This window comes from Cuculus canorus, chromosome 3, assembly GCF_017976375.1.
Source record: "Cuculus canorus isolate bCucCan1 chromosome 3, bCucCan1.pri, whole genome shotgun sequence".
In the NCBI taxonomy this organism is placed as follows: domain Eukaryota; kingdom Metazoa; phylum Chordata; class Aves; order Cuculiformes; family Cuculidae; genus Cuculus; species Cuculus canorus.
The window spans coordinates 71,560,884-71,571,538 of NC_071403.1; the positions used below are offsets into that span (position 1 = coordinate 71,560,884).

The following is a 10,655-nucleotide window of genomic DNA, read 5'->3' on the forward strand; positions in this document are numbered from 1 at the left end:
GTTTAGATTAACAAGTGCAGAACCTGATTAATCTCTTGCTCAAACAGGAGAGTGGGAATTTTGGGGGAATTTTTTTTCATTTGTCTTTCAATTGGTTATCCCAAAAGCAGTATTCTCATTGCACAAAAGTACTTGACTTTCACATGGGACTTTGCCATCTGGACCTTTTCTTCTTAATTAAGTCCAGGTGACCACCGTGGTGGTGATGTGGTGGAATGTACTGCTCAGCTGAGGCTTCTCGGAGTGTGAGAGGCCTCTAGGACCTTTCCCAAATAAGGACAGAAAGTGTGATGTTTTAATGAAAATCGGTGTTGAAGTGCATTTCAGGGTTGGGCAGGCACTCCTTGTCTGTCTTTTACAGTCTTCATAGTTAAATGGGCTGGTTTTGGAGATGTGTTGTATTTATAAATTAAAGGGAATATACTTTTGAGCTGGTTTGCTATTGAAAGGTTTTTATTTAATGAGCTTTACCTTGTTACTCCTGACTTTCGGAAGTGCAACACTAAGGCAAAACAATCAGTTGAAGCCAGTGGACTATTTTTTTAATGGGATGTGAATTGTCATATTGTTAGAAGTTTTCAAAGTAGTTAGGTTACCTGAATTCTTTCCTTCTTGGAGCCTGTTAAGATGGTAGCATTACACATCTGTCCTAGTTGATGTAACAAATAGAAAGGGCATGCTTAATTTTTACAGTGTGACTTAAACAGATCAAATAGTTAAATAGAAATACTTCTAAAACAAACACAAAAATAAGTTTTATATATTTGGGGTATAACTACCCCCTCCCCAGTACAGCATAAGCTTGCAGCAACGCAAAAGGAGATATATTCAAGGGCCTTATCCAGATGTGCTTACTTGTTTGTTGCTCTCATGAGTAAGAACTGCAATTAGATTGCTGTAGTGTCAGCAGTGCTTGCTGTGAATTACTGAAAGATCGTCTTTGTCTGAGAAATTAATGGTTTTGTAAAATGGCTTTTCCCTCCCTCTACCCCCTTCTGTCTTAACTCCTTTAGTCATCCCGGCTGGCAGAGGTTTTCAGCATTTTGCAGCAGGAGACCTGGTACGTAGCTGTAGTGATGTTATATTTCGATTTTGATTATTCTGAATCCTAAATGAGTACATTTGTCAGTTGTTTGTAGGCTTAAGGGGAGACAAGTATTATATCTTCACAGTATTATTTTAACACCTAGTAATTAAAGAAAAAGAATCTGCAGATGTGCATTTTCACACTTCCACCCTATGGGCTAAGTCCATGTAGTCATGTTTTCTTCCAATGCGATGATGCTTTAGGATAACATTTAAGGACTAAAAAAGTAGCATTTCTCATGATTTCTTCTGTCCGATACAGCACAGTAGGCAAGAGAGCCAGAGTCTTTCTGGGAGAGCAAAAACAGCTGAAGAAGCTCAGTGGTGTTACTTCTAGACCCTCCCTTACCTTTTTTTCCTTTTTTTTTTTCCTTTGGTTAAATGAAAATCATACAAAAATCAAGATTCTGCAGGAGAGCTGTAACTCTACTTTGAAAAAGGATGGGGATCTGCCAGCTGGTTTTGCAAGCAGTGCAGCCAGAAGTGTGTTGGAAGAAGTTGTGGCTGCTTGGATTTAACTGAGAGGATGGAAGTGTAGTGAAAATGCAGAGCTGCAGATCCTTCTTTTTAATTATTAAAATAACGGATGGTCAGGAAATGCTAGCACTGTTGAAGCTGGCAGCAGCATTACCTGTGTGGCATAGAAATAATCCAGAAGAAGGCGAGTTTTTTTTTTTTTTGGAGTTGATAGGGTCTGAACTCCAGGCATGGCAGAAGTTGTTTGGGGAGGTTCTGTTAATTGTCGGAGGTTGATGAAATTTCTGAGTACCTCCTGAGCCTCAAGCTAACTGGCTTGCCCAGCTGAAACTAGGAAGATGTTTGTGTAATGTGCAAGTTTCCTGATGGAAGGTTTGGATTTCCCTGGAACAGCTAGTTTGAAAAGGAGCTGTTTATCCAACTCTTTGCTTTCCAGGAGGAAAAGAGAAAAAGGCTTCAGAGGCCAAGGCACAGAGACTGTGCTGTGTGGAGTAATGCATATGAATAACCCATATGCAGCTCTGAGTGGAAAAATACCTTTTAGGATGGCGTGTACGCTGAGGAAAGTGCTCAGTTAACAAAAAATGGATGTGATAACTGGGAAACAGGAAGCACTTAGGACAAGTCATTATCCTATCAATACAGAATACTTTTTATCAATCTCAAAAGTCTGAAGCAACTCTTCAGTAAAGATGATCACAGAAACGTTCATGTTTCATCAGGATATGGCATGTGTGACATGTAGGGCCCTCAGTGATAAAGTACTATTTCTTAATAACACTTTTGTGTATCCAGGGTGCTTCGCGAGCAGGTGTAACCCTGGCTCTCCCTTCTGGTATTGCATATCCTATACATGTACCGGCTGGAGTGACACTGCAGACTGCATCTGGTAAGAGGAAAGAGGAGATGGACAATGTTACAGTGAATTGACTGCGTGTGGACATTGAATGATGCTCCCGAGTACAGTGGGTAAAACAATTGTGAAGTTAAAGTGTAGGTGGGTAGAGTCAGTTCTCCTCTTCCTTTGTGGTTTGTTTGTAATTGATGAATGAAGGAGGTAATTACCTTGATTAGTTAATCAGCTGTGTACACCTGCAGGATAAGTTAACATGGGTGGCCAGGTGATGCCATGTTTTTGTTTTACAAGTGCTCACAAACGTGTTCCTTTGTCAGTCCCTACTCAGGTATTTCCTTCTCCTACACGAGGGACAATCTCCTGTGTTTTAAAAGGATAAAGCCCTTCTGGTGCTCAGAATCAAATTGATTTCTTCTTCGAGTAAGATCCAGCGCTCCATTAACCTTTTTGCTCGCACTTCTTTGGTGATAACACTGCCTGTACTCCTTGTACAACAGTGTGTTTGTATTGCTGAGGGTGTGATGAGTTGAGGGGTCCTAGACTGACTTTTTCCCCAAACAGCTGTTCTTGATGAGAACTAATGTTGCTAGATATCCATTTTTGGGTATAATTCCTAAGTGTTTTGAGACTTGTAGGCTGGTGTCAGTGACTCTGTGTGTGTAAGGAAAAGAATAATTGAATGGAATTGGGAACTTGGCTCTGGTGTCTGAATTCAAACGCTGATAATAATAAATTTGAGGATCCAGTATTTGGAGTACTTCTTATAAAATGAGAGGATAGGTAAAGTAGAAATCCTTTTTTGTTTTCTTACTGAAGTCGGCAGGTTTTTTAGAGGGGATATGTAAAGGTCCTTAAAGGAGTGAATTATCCCTGTGGAGACACAATATTTTATTGTTTCATCTTGTGTTCCTTAGTTCTTGAAATGACATGGAAGCAAAGTAAAAACAGACTCAAAAAGCTTAACTTTCAAAGGCTGAAATTGTTCTTGGGGAGGGTACCACTTTGTAAATGTCCTGTTTCTCATTGCTTACCTAAGTATTTGCTGTTAGCTGTTAGTGGTAACAGGACAGTGGCCTGGATGAACCTGTAATTTAACCCACTGCAGCAGTTTTTAACTCTTGCCTTTGCAGGGCACATGTACAAGGTAAATGTGCCTGTTATGGTTACGCAGACCCCACAAGATGCAGATGTTCCCCATCATCCCGTCCAGCAGATATTCCAGTCCCTCAGGCAGCCTTTGGTTCTGCAAGCCAACACTGCCAGTGCTGTGCAGACGAATGCATCCACTGCCGCAGCGGCTGTTGAAACATTGCAGCCCCAGGACACCCCTGCCCAACAGACCATGGTGTTTCAACCAAAGGTAATGAAAAAAACCCACCTGGAGAACTCTGCCAGTGCTGCAGTGGTCCAGCAGGCTTCTATGAGTCAGCAGCAACTTGCTACTAAGGTGGTGTTGAATCCGCATGTTGAGTCGACGGAGGACTGCCTGCACGGCAGTCTTTATCCAGCTGTGTTTCCTCCAGAAACCAATGTAGGGTTTTCTTCTGCCAAATCTTTGCCAAGCAAGTCGAGCAGTTTGCTGCTGGATGTGGAGGGGCAGTTGGATATCGAGCCTCCAGAGTTGATGGCACAGCAGGTGTCTGATGATATTATTGACCTGATCATGATGGGCAAAAGTTTGGATGATGCCCCTGTTCCGAAGGATGCGGACAGCGTTGCTTTCTCTGACAAGGTAAGGCCTTTTATTTATCTCCTGGTGAAAATGCATCCCTTGGAGATGGTTTGTTGAAGTATCATAAGGGATGTGTTCAAACGCATCTTCAAGTGAAAAGTAGCATGTCTAAATTATAATAATAAAAGCTATTATCATTTTACAGTTCAGTTTTGAGCTCATTTTGAATAATTGTGACTGACTGCTTGTTTTAGGTTAAGAATTAATGTAAATTAAGCGGGGCGAGGAAGGCAGTTCTGACACTCCACTCTGCTCTGATCTGTTGGAGTGAGTCCAGAGGAAGCCACGGAGATATGGGGGCTGGAGCATCTCCCACATGAGGACAGGCTGAAGGAGTTGGGGTTGTTCAGCCTGGAGAAGAGAAGGCTCTGGACAGACCTTAGAGCAGCTTCCAGTACCGAAAGGGGCTACAGGAAAGATGGGGAGGGTCTCTTGATCAGGGAGTGCAGGGATAACATGAGGGGGAAAGGTTTGAAGCTGAGAGAGGGAAGATTGAGTTGAGATGTTAGGCAGAAATGTTTTCCTGTGAGGGTAGTGAGGCAGTGGCACAGGTTTCCCAGAGAAGTCGTGGATGCCCCATCCCGGGAGGTGTTCAAGGCCAGGCTGGATGAGGCTTTGAGCAACCTGATCCAGTGGGAGGCATTCCTGCCCATGGCTGGGGCTTGGAACTAGGTGACTTTCAAGATCCGTTCCCACTTAAACCATTCCATGAATTTTCTACAAATTTTGCTGAATACTGGGATTGAAGGTAAAGTCAATGTAAAAAATCCTAAAAGTAGAGGGCAGAGATAATATATTCTTAGACTTATTGACTATGTTGGGGGATAATGCTTTTCTTTTTTCTTTGTGGCTGAGCAGGCATCAATGCCCCTTTGAGATCTCCCATGCTGTCCAGATACTGAATCTGCCTGTGGACACTGGCTGGGTGTGGGCATATCGCTTTTGCAGTGTCAGCTGTGATTAGTTCTAACTTGTAACGTGCAGAGAGTATTTAAGTTGCATTGAGAATGCATATTCATTATGAAAAGTCATGTTTGATAAGTGCAAATCTGCTGAGGAATATTTGGTATGGATTCCATTTCAGGTTAGGTGCAAGAACAAGGTTTGTAAATGTACTCGGGGTTTACAAGTAGGCCAGGACAGAAAACTCTCATTTTGGTGCCCCCATCTTGTTGCTTTAATAACAGAAATCTCCAGCCTTATACTGAACAATGAAAGTTGTGTGGTGTTAATTCACAAGCTGTCTCTGGTCTCTTTTATTCCTGTCAGATGGAACCTACTGAGCAGATGGAGTCTAGTTTGCGATTGGAGAAGGATATCTGTGGTGACACTGAAGGCATAATTCAGCTAGATGGAACTGGTGATCTTTCTCCCAAGGAAGAAATACTACATACAGATGATAGGGAAGATAATGAATTTGTTGGTATTATTGAATCTGAGGATCTAAGAGTCCTGGAGGATGAGGAAGACTATGATGAAGAATGTGACAGTATTTCAAACACTGAGTCCCACAGCAGTGGTGGTGGTAACGAAGAGCCCCAAATAGATGTAGTTGAGGAGGTAATTTACTTTTTAAGCATGCTACAGTAGCATATCTCTCTTGACTCTTGAATTGTGGGACCCAGAACAATTCCTGGTCAGATTAATGTGAAGAATGCATAGGTAAGTTATGGATCTCTTGAAATAAGAGTTGCTACTGTGAAATTACTGGAGAGCTTGCTATGAAGAGCATGAACAAATAAATGAAAGGTATTGAGAAGTTATTTGTTTATTAGATTAATCAAAATACTTAATTACCAGAATTAAAGTTATCTGATAAAACCTTGGCCGGAGAAGTCGTGGCTGCCCCATCCCTGGAGGTGTTCAAGGCCAGGTTGGGTGGGGCTCTGAGCAACCTGATCGGGTGGAAGGTGTCCCTCCCCAGGACAGGGGGGTTGTAACTGGATGGTCTTTAAAGCCCTTCCAACCCAAACCATCCTATGATTCTACGAATGGAGTTCTGCTTTTTGTTTAAGATTGGAATACAAAGGTAGGGGTTTTTTCCTTCTGTAGGACCACAGGGAATTAGACAAAGAAGAGAACAATGGGATACAAGTACATTTGTTTCCTAGGAAATGTCTTTTCTTAGAGATGTGCCGGTTTGAGTCCTAGAGACTCAAAAGAGAATTGGCACATAGCATCTGGACTTCAAATAAATACCAGGTATTTAGTATCTCAGTTACTGCGGTCAGCTTTGTCAGCTGGCAGTCTTGCTTTTTTGACGTGTGCCTTTGTTCAGGGTGTTTCTGGTTTTGAGAAAGTGAGCATATAAAACTGCTTATAAATGAGGTTTGTGCAACGTGGTCTTCATAGTTCCTAGGTTTTGGGTTTTGCCCTGGTAACCTTTATTGTACCAGGTGTGGTACTTCATGTCAAGTATATTAAATGCTATGCTGAAAGAAAGTATAAAGGAATCGTAGAAACGAATCATAGAGTAAAATACCATTTTAATCTGTAGGACCCCTTGAATTCTGGTGATGATGTCAGTGAACAGGACACTCCAGACCTGTTTGACACCGACAACGTGATAGTTTGTCAGTATGACAAGGTACAGTATATAGATTTATCTTTGCTCCTTAATCATCCTCAGTAGTATCTTCAGCAAATCCACGTCTGGGCTACTGTCAGTGCCTTTTAAAGACAATCTAAAGCTGTAATTGAGTGTTTGAATTGCATGTTTGGCTGACAAAAGTCTGAAGACCTCCCTGCTGTTTTCTGAAATGAGAATAATTGATGGATTCCTAACAGCCTGTTATAGGAAAAGGAAAGGGGACCAAATCTTTCAAAATTAAGATTAGTAAAGCTGTAAAAGATTATGCATTTCCTTAACTGCCGAGTACTGTCAGCAGCTTTGTGGATATACGTATCCATATTCAGCCATGAAATCAGACTGTTGAAATGGATGATAACAGACAGGACTGTGTTGTGCTTCTTTTTGTTTTTTTTTTTCTTTGAAGTGTTCCTGAGAGATTTTCCTTCCAGAATTCTGTTGTCTGAAAAGCATGGCAACTGTTAAGGTGATTTTCATTTTAATGTTTAAAATTTAACCTTGTTTTGAACTCTTAGAGATCAATTAAGTACTTCTAACTCTGGTATGATTTTGGACATTTACATGTCAGTAGTTCGAGTTCACAAGAAGTGTATGTCTTAAATTTTTCCATGTATATCTAAAAACGTCTGTATTTTGCTTTATGTGCTTTGGTGTTGTTTTTTCTTCAAAAGTGACTAATGGTAATTTTAGTTGTATGTTCGATGTGGGATCTGGTGTTAATGGTTTAGGAAACGGCTTCAGGAAAAATTTGCTTTACTAAACTAACAGGTTGAGTGGTTCTGAGACTGGTAATTTGAGCAAAGATAGATATAGGGCCGTGTCAAAGATGCGTCTGTAGTGAGTCTGTATTGTATTGAAAAGGCAATTACAGTTGAGAAGCTTCAGGCCTTATTTTGATGCTATGGGAGCTATAGGTAGTGGATATTGTTATCTCCAGCAAGGTTTGTCTGTACTGAGTTGAAAAATGGGTTGAAAAGTTTTAAGAATGGCTCTGCTTTTCAGCATTCAGCATGTCTGTAGGAAATTTAGGATCAGAAGTTGTTATAAATTAACAGTTATGGAAGTTTGGGGGTGATGCGGGCAGCTTCTCCCTTTCCTGTATAGATTTAATAAAAGAAGTAGAAAGCAGATGGAAACAGTTATCTATTAAATCATCTTGTTAAGTATCAAAGAATGTTATAGGCAAAATGAGTGTCATATTTTGGGTTTTCTCTCTTTTCTGTACTTGAAAAGACACTGATGCTTAAAATCCAAGGAATTCTCTAAAGATGTTTAAAATTCCTTCTTTTCATATTGAACACTATCTTTCTGCAGTATAGATCTTTTGCAGGCCTTTAAAAAGAAACAGAAAATGCAAATTCTTGCTGCTTTATCTGGTAGTATTTGCTTTTGGGCAGTTTTTTTTTCCTGCTTTTTGCCTCATCTTAAGGTCTCTGTGCATAAAATACTGCTTTGGTATGGGAAGAGAAAACTGCTGTGTTTCAGCTAAGCCATACTTGTTTGCAGTGTTTGAGACTAATGAAATTGCTCCATTAGTGTCTTTTATTCCTGCCAGTGGTGGGCTTTCATGCAGCCACCTGTTGTCTTTTTTTTGGGTGGGGTGTGTGGACTAAGACTTGAGAGGTTTTTTCCTTTAGAGGGCAGGGAATTAATTACGAACAATGGGCATCTACTGCCTCTGATTTGGGCTGTCTCCAGTGGGCTGTCCGGATCTTAAAAGGAGTACAAGTTTTGTAAACCAAATTGTGCTTAAAACCACTTTTTTTTTTTTTTAAATTGGATGGTCTAATGTACTCTTTTTGGGAGTTGATTTATCTCTTTTGTCAGATACATCGAAGTAAAAACAAATGGAAGTTCTATTTAAAAGACGGAGTGATGTCCTTTGAGGGTAAAGACCATGTTTTCTCAAAAGCTGTTGGAGATGCAGAGTGGTGAAGCCTCACTTAAGTATGTATTACAAGGCAGCAGTGGTGTCACCTTGTGAAGTTTCTGTAACTTTCTGGTGGTTTTTTTTTTTGGCCATAAAACACCAAAAAATCCAACAAGAAAGCTGTGATTAAAAATATGCATGATCTATGTTGTTAATAAATGCAAATCAAAGCACCTTATTGTTTGCTACTCAGCTGTCTTTGCTGTTTGGTTTTTTTTTTCCTGATTATTTCATTACTTTTCTACCCAAGCGTCACACCCCGAGGGAGACAGAGTAGGAACCAGAACTGTATTTAAACATTTAGCTTATTACCTATAGTGTTACAATTCTAAGTCAAGAATATCAAGCTTAAGTCTAACTAATACTAGCATCCTATAAGGATTTATGAGGGACTGTACAACCTGTACGGAGTTGGGTGATAAAGTCTTTAGATGTTTTCCTGAAGAAGTTGCTGCGAGTGAAGTTTTTGCAAACACTCCAGTATTTGTAGATTGTTGACGTCGGTGGGGGATCTTAGACCAGCTGAGACGGAGCTCCGATTAAGGGTTGCGCCTCTCATTCTCTTATAGTCCCATCTGGAGTGATAACATCTAGAATACCAGTCTGCCCATCTCCTTTACTTTTGTCAGTGGCGCCCGATGGTGAGGGACACAGTGGATTGCTTCCTGTCAGTGCAACTCCCACCAACGTGTGGGAATCCAGAAAATCCAGAGTCGTAGATCAGGATGTTTCCATCACCAAAAACTCATAGTCTAAATCATGCAATTACAACATATGTAGATTTCTATTCACAAATCTTATTAATACTTTTGTTTTGAGGATCACGTCTGAGTCTTTGTTCTGAAATCTGATAAGGGAGGGGATGACAAGCTGCCACTTTAGTCATCCTGATAGGCAAACGAGTGGCAGAGATGTAACGGCTCATTCTTCCCTACTCATCCTTGCTGCACAGGGGGGGCTTTGATATGGACGGTGATGTGGAGTGGCCACTAGACCTCCGTCTGGCCCCTCTCCACCCCGACTCAGAAAGACAGCAGCCCTCTTCAGCAGCTTCGGGGTGGGGGTGGGGTGTGTATGTCACGAAGAAACATCATTGGAATGAATAAAGACTAAAACATTGAATCTGTTTGTAATTCAAGAACTAAGGGAATACTAAGTGGCTGTATCTAAGCAAATTTCAGTTCTGTTCATTTTCTTTCTACTTTTTTAGGTATGAGCTAAAGCATGACTTGAACTAGAAAACCACGCAGATGTTGGTGATACTGTTTATTTTTGAAGGCTGCCGAGTTTGAAAAAGGAAAAGCAACATCTGTGCGAGTCATAAACCTGTGGCTGTTTCTGTGTTGTATTTCTCCCCTTGCCTTCCTCTCCCTTGTTTTCCTTGTGCTTTGTTTGTGGGTTTTTGGCTTTGGCTGGAAGGGGGGAGGCACTTCAGCTGTTAGGAATGTAGATGGAAGACCCTTGAGTTCTCAATGTACGAGAATTATTATTGTTTATTCTATACCATCTCGGTCTACTGGGATGCAATGAATAGTGTGGTTTAACATTAGAATGTGATTTATTTTCACTGTCAATGCAAAGTCATTTGAGTTGCCTTCTGTACCTATCCACTGTGTTCTGGGACTGCAGACCAGTAAGCTGTGAATGATCCAAATTGTGTGTAATAATAAAATGTCATCTTATATGCATTTCTTGCAGAGAGTTGGTTTTGTGTTCCCTAAATATAAACTTTGCTTGGAGAAATGTATAGAAGCCATGGACATGACAGTAGCTCACCCTGCTGCAAGAAGCAGCAGTCCTTAACATTTGCTTTTTGTTTCTTCCTCTGGGAACAGAGGTACAAGTGTTCCATGCCTGTAGGTCTGCTCCCTAGACTTTGGAGCTGCCTCTTTTCCCTGGCTAGCTCCTCTTCCTTGTAGGACAGCATGAGGAAAGATGGTAAAGCCTCAGCCAGGCTGGCTCCAAAGTGCCACATGCAAGGCTA

General features: G+C 41.0%; 1 protein-coding gene across 1 annotated transcript in view; it reads left to right on the forward strand.

The window, feature by feature from the left end:
* STON1 (stonin 1) overlaps nt 1-10,468 on the forward strand; it is a 56,058-nt gene extending 45,590 nt beyond the window's left edge. The window contains exons 6-12 of the mRNA XM_054064246.1: nt 1,014-1,060; nt 2,359-2,452; nt 3,550-4,151; nt 5,421-5,711; nt 6,649-6,738; nt 8,569-8,688; nt 9,882-10,468. Coding sequence (XP_053920221.1) covers nt 1,014-1,060; nt 2,359-2,452; nt 3,550-4,151; nt 5,421-5,711; nt 6,649-6,738; nt 8,569-8,676 — 1,232 coding nt within the window. The 3' untranslated portion in view covers nt 8,677-8,688; nt 9,882-10,468. The remainder of the gene's footprint in view (nt 1-1,013; nt 1,061-2,358; nt 2,453-3,549; nt 4,152-5,420; nt 5,712-6,648; nt 6,739-8,568; nt 8,689-9,881) is intronic.
* Nucleotides 10,469-10,655: the final 187 nt, after the last annotated feature.